Below are 13,526 nucleotides of genomic sequence, written 5' to 3'. Positions count from 1 at the left end.
TCTAGACCTATTCCAAATATGAGTGTGTCCTCTGTTTAGTTTGAGTAAGAAGCCACCTTGCTTAGTCCCATTGTTGCCATGAGATTTGAAACAAACACAAGATATCCTTGACAAGGCTAGTGGCCAAGACAGAAATCTGGCAACAGTGATACCCAAGCATAACAAGATCACAGTAAACCTATGTAAACATTACAGTGAGTGATGGGATAGTCTGAGAATTTTTGTTTACGAATTCATTTTATTCCAGATATCTCTCAGTAGGTGGACACACCCACACAAATCTATCTTTGGGATCTGGGCACCTTTTAAACCTGAAATTTGAATAAAGTGTGCCACACTGCCTTTGCTCATGCCGGCTTACATATCTATTTTAACAAAACAGTCAATTCAAGGCCATGTGAATCATCCAGCAAGGTTGGATGACTTAGTCACTATTATATTATGAATAAAATTATGGGGTTTCTCTTGCAGAATTGGGTCCATTCGAGTGGTCCTGGTTATTTACTGCCATTGTGTGAACATGGATTGGGTGTGCTATGGAGGTGGTAAAGTAAGTCCTAAGGTGATGTGAATCTTGCATGATTCTGTAGAGAACCTGAGCAAGGTCCATTAGGTTTCAAAGGAGTCTCATTAGTCCTTGCAGCTAGAAGACATGTGGTTGTAAAGGGGTTTTACTCCCCTCCAAAATTCCTTCAAGTGACATCTGGTGTGTAACAGTGAAGATTAAGCAACTCAAAGTTCCCCATCATGCAACGTTAAAATATTTTGTATTTTTAATAAAAACTACTGTTGTCCAGCAGAAAGTTAAAATTCTGGACAATATCACTAGCCACAACTGCAACAACTAAACATAGTTTTCAGCATCTGTGTACAAATATCCAAAGTAAAAAATAATCAAGTTACTGTCAGGTGGTGCTAGACTCAAAAGTTAGATTTTAAAGTTACAGAAATAGTAATGGAAAACAGTATGTTGTTTCTAGTTAGACATTTCCCGGAGTGTTTAGACCGCCAAAATTGCATTTTATTCTTAGTGCTTGAGAAAGTTAAACTGACTACAAACATACCAGTAAGTGACACTGATTAGTCTATTTCAATTGTGCAACAAGAACAAAGTTCTAAAAACAATCAATCAACTTGTATAATGAAAAGTAAAGTAGATTTTAAAAATTCAGTTGTAACTATCTGGTGCTACTATTTGAAAATGGATTTAACTAGAGAACGATTAAAAAAATTTAATTAATACTTACCTGTTGTGTGGCCCCACATTATACCAACATATATGTTAACAAAGTAGACCACACCTTACTGCTTTTCAAATATTAATAAGCTTTCCAGCTGGGTGATGTCCTATTTAAAGCTTTATACACTTAAAAAAAACCCCAAAACTACTTACAGTTTGGCCTTTATGAGATCCTTTTTCAGCCAAAGTCTCATATAATATCACAGCTGCTGTTATATTTTGAGGACCATGATAACCAAACAGCAAAGCAGCAGCCAATTTCTCCATAGCTTTCAAATGTCCCATATCTGCTGCTTCAGTAAGGAGTTGGTAAGCTCTGATTCAAGAATATGAAATTCAGGTTTAATCATTTGATCTTAATTTCTCCCCTCAAGTACAGTACTTGTATCTCTAAGAGGAGATTTAGCAACTAAAGTGTACTAATTCAAGTACTAATTTCTATTATGCACCTCCTGAAAGCTAACTAAAACATGCTTCTCTGGCAGCAGAGAAGTTTTAATTTCTTTCTTCGCAGCCACCCTTCCTTGAACAGTAACTTCAAATTCATGTGAGTAGTAGAGCTGGGTCAAATTTTTCAGATTAATAGTTTGTTTGCCAAAAAATGTAGTGCTAGCCAACCTGAAACTATTGTGATGAGGGTGCCGCTTTCCATATAACTCACTTGCGATGTAGGAGACTCAGTGGCTAGAATACTTTCCAGAAATAGGAGAGACCAAAGTTCAACTCACTTCTCCATATCAGATGGAGAGGGAAATTTAATACAGGTCTCCCCCATCCCACATGAATGTCCTAACTGCCGCCACCACCACGCACAAAAAAAAACTTTTTTGGATGGATTTGTTCAGCTGGAAACTGACTTTTTTTTCAGTTCACTAGAATTTTTCCACAACTTTTGGACATGTTTTGAATTAAACTGATTTTTGTGTGTGCTGATTTGTATATCTTTGCACTATGCTTTATCAATGTAGAATGCAAAATTCCAATTAAATGGAAACCAGTCTAGGTAACTAAGCTAGAATAGAAATATTCAGTAACGCTGAACTTCACAAAGTCATTGTTGGTCCCAATCCTGCCAAAAGTTATGCCCAGAAATATTTTTCCTCTCACAGGGTTCTATTGATGTCAATGAGGCTCTGTACAAGGAACTATACAGTAGGAAGAAACTGTTTATGGGATGGAGACCTAGACTGTAAACTCCTCAGTGCATCTTCTTGTTTGTCTTTAAAGCACAATTGTATCTTTATTACTGATTTAGCCCCACAAGTGCTAGAGTTCAGACTTACTCCTCTTTCTCTTTTTTGCTTTTGGAATGTTTCAGTATTTTGTTGCTCATTTTATAAAGCTGATGTCCTCGCTCCTCATTCTTCTTTCTCCTAGCCAGATCTTCTGCTATAGGTGTACACAAACATAAAGTAAAATGATCAAAAATTTAAAAATAAACCACTTTTTTTGAACTAGAGCAAATACTCTTCTGATACAGTTGCTGTGATTCCCAACTACATATGACAGGTTTATATTTGAAAATGTTCTCCTTTAGATCAGTTTAGATTAGAGATTCAATATGCATTTGTACATGAGTGCAGGTAGTTGCAATCACTGATACTGAAGAAAAGAAATACCATTAGTCAAATGTCCCTGTCATATCAGCATCGAGAATGCTGATAAAATCTTGGAAGATTTTCTGTGTTTTTAGTTTAGATTATTCCAGGTTCTCTGTGCAGTGATACTTGGAGACAGATCTGTAAAAGCACTCAGACAGCCTTAGTCTCTGATTAGAGTTGAACCTTAAGGCAGTGTTGCTCACTGAGAGTTGGGCATTGGTTTTGGCCTAAAATTTATGAAAAAAGAGATTGCCTGCATTCTGTTTGTTACTCTTAGAATATACTCAGACTCCACATCACTGATTTCTTAAGCATGGGAAAACAGACTTGAAAAGCCCTGGACATCTGCTACTGTTCATCAAAGGGGTGACATGGGTGTTGGAAGAAGGGGCAATAGTATGCATAACCTAATAAGTGCTTTGCTGAATTGGAACCTAAATATGGGCTTAATTCCACCACTATTTACTAAAGCACTTAAGCTTGAGTTCCACTACCTTCAATGGAACTTAAGCATGTATTTACAGTTAAGCACATAAAGTGCTGAATCAGGGCCATCATGCCTATGGGATGGCATTCTTTGTAAATTGTGTCAGATAATGGTCCCTGACTGGTAAATATGGATTCAGGGACATGAGTTTATGAACCATGTAATCAAGCTCTGAGTAAAGTTTAACAAGCCTCAGAAAATTCCAGAATCTGCACTGAGTATCCTCTGTAGAGATCTGAACAGGAGTTTTCCTGTAATTGCAACAGTGTTGCTGTGGGCTTGCAGGGTCCAGGACCAGTCACAGAAACCGAGGGTTGGGAGCCTGTCTGTTCTGTGCTTTCAGTGCTCCCCCACAGGACCAGGCAGTGCGGGGGAGGAAACCAGCTAAACCAAACACATGGAGGACAAACCCAGAACTGAAGAGGAGTGAAGAGAAGAGATTGGGACAAGGGGTCTGGGCAGTGTTGAGCTGCCAGAAGCTGAAGAACTGGTTCCTTCAGTCGCTCCAGGTCTTTTGCGGCACTTTGGTAGCACGTCCTTCAGTCGCTCCGAGTCTTTGGTGGCACAGAAGGGCCCACCGCCGAAGTGCCGCCGAAGAACCACAGAGTGAGTGGGGAGGGAGACACTGAAACTGAACATGTTTCAGAGTAACAGCCATGTTAGTCTGTCTTTGCAAAAAGAAAAGGAGTACTTGTGGCACCTTAGAGACTAACCAATTTATTTGAGTATGAGCTTTCGCGAGCTACATCCGATGAAGTGAGCTGTAGCTCATGAAATAAATTGGTTAGTCTCTAAGGCGCCACAAGTACTCCTTTTCTTTTTGAAACTGAACATGGAGTCTGGGAAAAGGGATTGGCACTGGGAATCAGTGAGGATGGAGAACATGGGTTTGAGGGTGACTAGAGGCCAGGCAGTGGAGACAGATCAGACAAGGAGCCAGCACAGGGGAACTGGGACTTGCTGGGTAAGGAGACTGCGCACAAGGAGCTGGGGGAAACTGGCAATGGCTGGGCAAGAAGACAGGACTGGGAGGGGGAAAGACTGGTATGGGGAGCCTGGAAGGGGCAACTAGGATTGGCTGGGCAAGGAGACGGGGACTGGGATAAAAAGCCTGAGGAATGATGACTAGGATCAGCTAGGCAAAGAGAATAGAACTGGGACAAGGACAGGTTGGAGGAGAAGGAGGGGGAAACAGGCAGAAGTGTCTAGAGCAAGAAAATGGAACTCAAGATTCTTGAGTCTCACTATTCCTCTGCTGTTAGCAAATATCTGTGAAACCCACTGGCAAAGTGTTTCATCCCTGTTAGTGCTGGTCCACAAAAAATTACAAGATAGTGCTCTGATCACGTAATCTGTCAGCTCAAGTGCCAGAGGTCGGTGCCATGGATCTATAGGTCACAACCCTGCTGATGACCCATTTGTTGTCAATATAATAGAATTTCTGTTTTTTTTTTCAGTTTGTTTTTTAAAAGCTCAAGAAAGTATACACACAAAATATGTTAAAACATTAAAGTCGCAAAGTCAAGCACTCAAACTGGGAAATGCTAGAACTATGGTTCCTGTTACACAGGAAGTGTGCTGTGGTAAGAGATATTTTGAATATGCATATTTGTGAAACCTTGCAAGTTTCTGGTCCTGCCTGAAATGGGGGGACATTATCCGGGCTTGCTTTACGGGTGTGTGTGTCGGGGGAAAGAGGTCAGAAGCTGCTGAAAAAAGTTGGGTAGGAATCAGCGTGGCGATGCTGACTCATTTCCTGGGAATGTAAGGACGGAAGGTTTTAAAAGGGGCAAGCCCGGGTGTTAGAAGCCCTTTCTTCACGCAGCAGGCAAGGCAGCAAACACGCTCCCTCCCCTCGAGGTGGTGAAAATCAGGTTTGAGAAGGACCTACTGTGGACATTACGCTAGTCGCTCCCTTTTAGGGGTCCTGGGAAGGAATTTTTCCCTCACCACCATATCGACTTAGATAGGATGGGTTTTTTTCATCTTCCCCACAGTGGGTTTCAGGGAGGACCTATTACGGAGAGGAAGAAAGGGCGTTAGGCTATATGTTGCAACTCATTTTGTAACAGGGTTGCCAACTTTCTAATCACATAAAACCGAACACCCTTGCCCTGCCCCTTCTCCAAGGCCACGCTTCCCACTCACTCCATGCTGGTTAAAGGAATGGAACTGGGGGAGGGGTGTTCAGGGCTCCTATGATTGGTAAGGCAGGGAGCCAACCCCCCTTTCTTATAGCCCACCTTAACCCTCTTATGAGGGCCAGTGGATGAAAGGTCCAAGCCATTGGTTGGCTGGGGACACTGGATGGAAAATGAAGGGGGGTTGGTGGAAGTCCTGGGTAATTATTTGAATGGACATGGAGTTGCCCACACTGTACAGTTTTATCTGCTTGGTAGTCCCAGACATCTAATAATAAAGTTGTGGCCTGATTAAATCCATATCAAAGTGTCTCCTGTCCTTCTTTCAGGATAGCCAGACAATGCATTTCAATCATGGGCTACAATACCTTTACTGGTTTCAGAGTAGCAGCCGTGTTAGTCTGTAGCCGCAAAAAGAAAAGGAGGACTTGTGGGGCCTTAGAGACTAACAAATTTATTTGAGCATAAGTTTTCACTCAAATAAATTTGTTAGTCTCTAAGGCACCACAAGTCCTCCTTTTCTTTTTGCGAATACCTTTACTGTGCTTGTCCAAGGCCTCGTCTGAATAGACAGCTAGTTATATTAAATCTTGCACTTGTTTTGAAAGGTTGACAATTGATGAAAGTGCTTTTTCAATGGATTTTTAATTTTTGGTAAAATCAATTTTAAACTACTGAGACAAAGTTCCTCCTCTACCTTGGTGAGTCTTGCGCTTATTGGCGGATTTGCTCACCTTGGAGCTTCATGGGAGCCCTCAGTTTGGGCGTTTTCGTGAACCCACAGTCCAGGTCAACTCCTCCTGTGTCTAACCAGGAGTTGGGAGGTTTGGGGGGAACTGGGCCCGCCCTATACTCCGGGTTTCTGCCTAGGGCCCTGTGGAATACAGCTGTCTAGAGTGCCTCCTGGAACAGCTGTGCAACAGCTACAACTCCCTGGACTACTTCCCCATAGCCTCCTCTCAACCCCTTCTTTATTCTCACCATAGGACCTTCCTCCTGGTGTCTGATAATGCTTGTACTCCTCAGTCCTCCAGCAGTAAGCCTTCTCACTCTCAGCTCCTAGTACCTCTTGCTCCCAGCTCCTCACACACGCACCACAAACTGAAATGAGCTCCTTTTTAAACCCAAGTGCCCTGATTAGCCTGCCTTAATTGATTCTAGCAGCTTCTTGATTGGCTGCAGGTGTTCTAATCAGCTTGTCTGTCTTAATTGTCTCCAGAAGGTTCCTGATTGTTCTGGAACCTTCCCTGTTACCTTACCCAGAGAAAAGGGACCTACTTAACCTGGGGCTAATATATCTGCCTTCTATTACTCTCCGGTAGCCATCTGGCCCGATCCTGTCATGCTACCTTTGTTCCCATAGCATTCTTAATTGGATGAATCATTTTTGCTTAATTAGTAGGATTTGTCCAATCATAAAAAATTTGATAAGCTTGGACTTTAAGCAGTTCTATATTTTAAAATTTTTCACCTTAAATACTAGCTATAACTCTAAACTTATTTATTCATAAATATATATTTAAAGTATTTAAAAACATAGAAATGAAAATGGATGACTTCAACAACTAAATTACCATACTCTTCTTCTACCATTCCTTTCCATCTGCTCCCTCTCTCTGCACTTTGCACACACCCCCAAAAGGGGAGAGGATCATTGTAGGTTAATGTAGGGGCTTATTGCATTAAAGGAAAGATGCAGTAGAGCTATTTCTGTTATGAAAAGTAGTAAATTCATTTTATTTGATTGTAGTAATTTAAATTAGCTTTCTATCAGGCCCGCTGACAGCAATTTTGGGCCCCAGGGCTGTCCCTAGGGAGGTGTGGGGCCCGAGGCGGAAGTGACAAATCTGTCACTTCTGGGACCAATGCTGGCCGGCCGGCTCCCACAAAGCGTGGGTGCCCGAAACGGTCGCCACTCAGCGCACACCTGGGAGCCCTGCGGCTCGCCTGGGCCATTTAAAAGGGCCCGGGGCTCCTGGCTGCTGCTACCGTGGCAGCAGCAGCAGCTGGGGGTCCCCGGGCCCTTTTAAATTGCCCGGGCCCCTGGGCAATTGCCCTCTTTGCCCCCCATCAGTGGGCCTGCTTTCTATGAAGTAACAAGTCTATATTTCCCCATTCAGTATTGCACATTTAGTCAACAAGTAACTTGGCTAAGAGATGCTAATAGAGTCACATCTTATTAAGGCCTTATTAAGGGAGCCTGTGGATACGCTTTCATTAAATTTTGTAATCTTACACTGTTACACCAAGAGACGAAATGTACTCTTCATTACACTGGTATAAATCCAATGACCTCAGTGGTGTCACTAAAGATTTATAACAATGTAACTGAAAGCAGAATCTGGTCCTCTATTTGTTGTTTTGGGCACCTTTCATAATGCAAGAATCATTGGTAGCTCTAATCCCATGACATTAATCAATTGTCCTAACTTCTCTCTCATCATTCAAGACTGCAGGGTTGAACCTGTAACACTGAGCTGAGCCAGTGTCATAATCCTTTTGCAATGGGATAAAATCAGATGCTACAGTATCAGAAAAAAATGTTGACTGTAATTCTAGAATTTCTGCCTAACATGGAGAAACTCCTGCTGTTATCTATATCTAATTTTCCTCCAGTACAGTATTTAATAAGAATCTGATTCTGCACCTATTGCTCTCAATGCATGATTCAGTGCACTTTACTTGCTTTTGCTCTTAACATATCAATATAACATTTTTAGATAACCATACAAAAAAAAATCCCAACAAACATAGTTAAAATGAACATTGCAGGATTGCAACAGTGGGTTGAGTGCACTTAATCTTTCAAAAATATTAAGCAAAATCCCAACCATTAGAAACGGAAAATGCATCTACGGTAGTACTTTTCAAATAAGACACCCAAACTAACTTAAGTCTGCCCAATAGTGGTCTGGCCCCTGATGTAACTTAAAGTGCAGTCGGTCTGCCCTAAGTTATACCAGCTGGTAATGCCTCTCTAAGGCTGTTAAGCAGTCAGAGATTGCCAGAGTGCAAAGTGCGCTGGCCACTGCCTCTCCTACATTAGATATTCCCTCACCACCAAGGTCCTAGGACAGAGGAAGTACTGAGCCAACTATGTTGGCTTTACCGTAAACACTCCCTCAACCCAGCGAAATCCCCCACTGGCTATTTAAGCTATCTTTCCAGTCTCTTTCCACAGCCAAACTGGCACAAAATGGTTATAGCAGTGGCCAGGATCTGGACCTAGACCTCTGCTAGGAGAGACCAGTAAACTAAGTTTTATTTCTCTCCTCTGGAAGCATTAGTAGACCTTTGGGTCTATGCCGAACATCTTTAATTTTAGGACATCATGATGTACCTCCTGTCTGAGCTGCTTCAAATTCTTCAGGAAAAATCCAATATTGGTTGGCCCCAGATGTAAACTATATCAATATATATATCAATATATCAACTATAACTAAATCAATTTTAATTTTAGAGACTGGGCCAAAATCAGGCTTATAAACAGGAACTCAGTTTCTATTGCACCTTAGAGACACATTAAGGATTAACTTCTATCAAGAGGGGTCTGTCAGAAATTGGGCTCAGAAGGGAATTTAATCTGATTAAAGTACATAGTCCTATATATTAAAAATGAGAAAAGATCACTGTAAGAACAGCACAGTAAAGCTACTCAGTTAAAAGCAAATTACGATGCCAAGAAAAAATATAATCTCCACAGTACCTAGCCACAAGGCTCATTCTTTGTGAATACATGATGGATTATTCAAAATCAAACTTTTTACAAAAAACATCTAGCAAATAAATATTCAGTTAACTTTTCAAATACTTTCAAAGAAAATAATATTTTAATCTTAAAAAACACAAACTATTCCTTCCATTATCATTGATATTTTTACCATTACTTTGGTAAATAAGTATGAAAAGATTGCAGTTATTTTGGGTGAAGATGTAAATCAGCCTCTAAGCTCTGTATTTCATTGCTAAAAATACATTGAGCATAGTCCTAAATTTAAGGATACTTTAGGCTTCCTCTCCATTTGGGACCATCTACCTTGGGCTGAATGCTAATGTTTTACCCTCTCAATTCATCATTATTATGAACCAGTTTTTTCCTTTATCAAAAGGCCTTGTGTTTGTTTTTTTTCAAATATTATCTTTAGATTCTTAACTTGACTGATGTTGAAGACATTGTTCTTTTTTCATGGAGATACTGGGTGTATCATTGTAGAGAATACGTATTCATGAAAATGTCTTCAAAGAGGTTCTGAGGTATGTAAGGACTACAATGTGTCTGCTCTGATTTGATCGTGGAAAACTCTGTCTGAAGTATTGTCTCTTTTATTCTTCCCTGAGTGGGACATTTTGTGTTGTTTTGGAAATGAAGCATGCTCTTAGAAGGGAGCAAATTTGTGATGCATTTTTAGAATTCTTCTTTGGACTGAATATAATCAGATATTTTGGAAACTCCTGTTTATGCTTAATAGAAATTTAGCAGTTAGATGCTTTTTCTTTTCTTTTTCTTCTTTTTTTTTTTTTTTTTTTTGCCTTTAGACTATTAGCTCCCTTTACTACATATTCTGTGAAGTATCTGTTTTGAACTGGTTGCACCCAACTGTTGTCTAACATTGCTCTGGTCCCTCTTATACTTTTGGAAAGACTATCTGAAAATCTTTTTTCTAGACTATGGACTATTGCCTAAATGTAATTTAAGTGAAGTATGGTGTTTTGAGCTCCAAATTTAGCTAAGAACTTAAGCATCTACTTTAAAGTTTAAGCACATTTTTACTGCATATTGATGGACTTCAGCACATGCTCAAAATTAAGTATGTGCTTAAGTATTTTGGTGAATTGTGAAATCTTGACCACACTGAAATCAATCACAAAACTTCCATTGATTTGGATGAGGCCAAGATTTCACCCTTAGTGCTTTGCTATTATGAACATAATAGGACAGATTGTGATTCATGATCTACATGTGAGGAGAGGGTTACTCCACACAAGGATTGCCCCCTTACTGTGCAGAATGAGATTGTAGTTCCCTTTGCTTGCATTGTGAATACCATCTTTGTGTACATAATGTGTTTGGTGTTTTCAAATACATTAAAAATAGAACAGACATATTAGATCATCATTTTGACAGTCAACAGCAAACTGTTAATATTGCATTAACTAGAGGTGGTATGTGGAATGGACATGGTATATCACAAATACATGAAAAATCAGAAACCTTTCCAGCTTATTTAGCTTAAAATATTTACCAATAAATGTTTACCTTTTAGAAAGCTTGTATAGTTCTAGTAAATATTGTCTTAATCTAACAGCACTCTACATAAGCTGAGGGAGTGTATAAAAGATATGTCCTTACAACCAAATCTATTACCTTGTGAAGAAAATGTATCTTGCATTGTTAATAGTTGACTTTCATTCAGTGCTTCCTGAAAAAATAAGTTGCATACATTTTTTTCCAAAACTGGTTTAATATTTTTGATAAAGCTTACAAGGATATTAAGCTATCTTTATTCCAGTATATTATATATCATTTACATTAGGATTAAGAAATGAAATTACGTGTGCTTTGTTGCAATTCTTTACCCACTTTTATTCTCAGTATATATAATGTATATAAATTAAACATAGTCTTATTATGCTGCCATATGAGCTACTGAACCATACTTGCAACACATGTTAAACCCCAAATTCTGTAAATAAAACATTACCAGAATTCAGCATAGCTAATTCTGAGATGGTATGCATACATTAGGGCTGTCAAGTGATTAAAAAAATTAATCGTGATTAATTGCACTGTTAATAATAGAATACCATTTATTTAAATATTTTTGGATGTTTTCTACATTTTAAAATATATTGATTTCAATTACAGCACAAAACACAAAGTGTACAGTGCTCACTTTATATTTATTTTCATTACAAATATTTGTGCTGTAAAAAACCAAAAGAAATAGTATTTTTCAATTCCCCTATTAGAAGTACTGTAGTGTAATTTCTTTATCATGAAAGTTGAACTTACAAATGTAGAATTATGTACAAAAAACCCCTGTATTCAAAAATAAAACAGTGTAAAACTTTAGAGCCTACCAGTCCACTCAGTCCTCCTACTTGTTCAGCCAACCGCTCAGACAGACAAGTTTGTTTACATTTGCAGGAGATAATGCTGCCTCTTCTTGTTTACAATGTCACCTGAAAGTGAGAACAGGCATTCACATGGCACTGTCATACCCGGCGTCACAAGATATTTACGTGCCAGAGGTGCTCAAGATTCATATGTCCCTGCATGCTTCAACCACCATTCCAGAGGACATGTGTCCATGCTGATAATGGGTTCTGCTCAATGACGATCCAAAGTAGTACAGACAAACTCATGTTCACTTTCATCATCTTAGTCAGATGCCACTGGCAGAAGGTTGATTTTCTTTTTTGGTGGTTTGGATTCTGTAGTTTCTGCATCAGAGCACTGCTCTTTTAAGACTTCTGAAAGCATGCGCCACACCTCGTCCCTCTCAGATTTTGGAAGGGACTTCAGAGTCTTAAATCTTGGGTCAAGTTCGGTAACTATCTTTAGAAATCTCACATCGGTACCTTCTTTGTGTTTTGTCAAATCTGCAGTGAAAGTATTCTTAAAATGAACAATATGTGCTGGGTCATCATCAGAGACTACTATAACATGAAATATATGGAAGATTGTGGGTAAACAGAGCAGGAGACATACTATTTTGCCCCAAGGAGTTCAGTTACAAATTTAATTAATGCATTATTTTTTTAACGAGCGTCATCAGCATGGAAGCATGTCCTCTGGAATGGTGGCCGAAGCATGAAGGGGCATACAAATGTTTAGCGAATCTGGCATGTAACTACCTTACAATGCTGGCTATAAAAGTGCCATGCGAATGCCTGTTCTCACTTTCAGGTGACGTTGTAAGTAAGAATTGGGCAGCATTATCTCCCGTAAATGTAAACAAACTTGCTTGTCTTAGTGATTTGCTGAATAAGAAGTAGGACTGAGTGGACTTGTAGGCTCTAAAGTTTTACATTGTTTTGTTTTTGAGTACAGTTATGTAACAAAAAAATCTACATTTGTTAGTTGCACTTTCACGACAAAAATATTGCAAGATGGTACTTGTGTGAGGTGAATTGAAAAATATTTCTTTTGTTTATGGTTTTTACAGTGCAAATATTTTTAATAAAAATAATAATATAAAGTGAACACTGTACACTTTGTATTGTGTTGTAATTTAAATCAATATATTTTTAAAAAGTAGAAAAACATCCATAAATATTTAATAAATTTCAATTTGTATTCTATTGTTTAACAATGCGATTAATCGCGATTAATTTTTTTGAGTTAATTGCGTGAGTTAACTGCAATTAATCAACAACCATAGCATATATCAATTGTTTGGGTTAAAGTCTACATGACAACCATTGTACCATGTTGCTTTTCAGGTTAAGTAAAACTACAGATGCCAAAATTCATAGCAGCAAATTTTGTGATCACCAATAGGGTGCATAGTCAATGTATTTATTGATGGTTCCTTAATAAAAAAGGATCATTATCATTTCCCAAAGCTTTTCAGACGACAGTTCAGTAAGTGTTGTTGGGGTTCTGTTTTATAATAATGAGACGCTTAATAACATTTGCTGTTGGTAACAATCAGTTCAAATGTCTTTAACATTTACAAAATCCAAGTTTTACTTCCCAGAATACATTTAATTCCTCAAAACGTTGAACAAGAAGAAACAGTATTTGTCCTGGGTGAAGGTACAAGGGATACCATTCCCCTGGGGTCAGAGGCCTGCAGCTGGCTGGCTAATTAGCCCATTGGAAAAAGACCTGCAAACTTAATTAGCTGATCCTCATAAAAGGAGGAGCAGGAAATGGAAAGGTAGCTGTGACACCTGCCAGAAGCTGGAACAACTGCTTGAGGTGTGGCTCCAAGAAACAGATGGCTAGAAGGGAGACTGGGGAAAGTCCTTTTATCACAAAGGCTCTGAGGTAAAAGCCAGGAACTTTTGGGTTGATGAATTTGTGGGGTGGTGGACAGACTTGGGGAAAG

General features: G+C 39.2%; 1 protein-coding gene across 1 annotated transcript in view; it reads right to left on the bottom strand.

Moving 5' to 3' along the window:
• The window catches only part of SEL1L2 (SEL1L2 adaptor subunit of SYVN1 ubiquitin ligase), a 77,190-nt gene that overhangs the window by 42,295 nt on the left and 21,369 nt on the right, over positions 1-13,526 (bottom strand). The window contains exons 3-5 of the mRNA XM_077812044.1: positions 10,835-10,889; positions 2,524-2,629; positions 1,394-1,556 (exon numbers count right to left, since the gene is read on the bottom strand). Coding sequence (XP_077668170.1) covers positions 1,394-1,556; positions 2,524-2,629; positions 10,835-10,889 — 324 coding nt within the window. The remainder of the gene's footprint in view (positions 1-1,393; positions 1,557-2,523; positions 2,630-10,834; positions 10,890-13,526) is intronic.

The sequence above is a fragment of the Eretmochelys imbricata genome, chromosome 3 (assembly GCF_965152235.1).
Source record: "Eretmochelys imbricata isolate rEreImb1 chromosome 3, rEreImb1.hap1, whole genome shotgun sequence".
NCBI classification, from domain to species: domain Eukaryota; kingdom Metazoa; phylum Chordata; order Testudines; family Cheloniidae; genus Eretmochelys; species Eretmochelys imbricata.
This window is presented reverse-complemented; position numbering and strand designations above follow the sequence as displayed.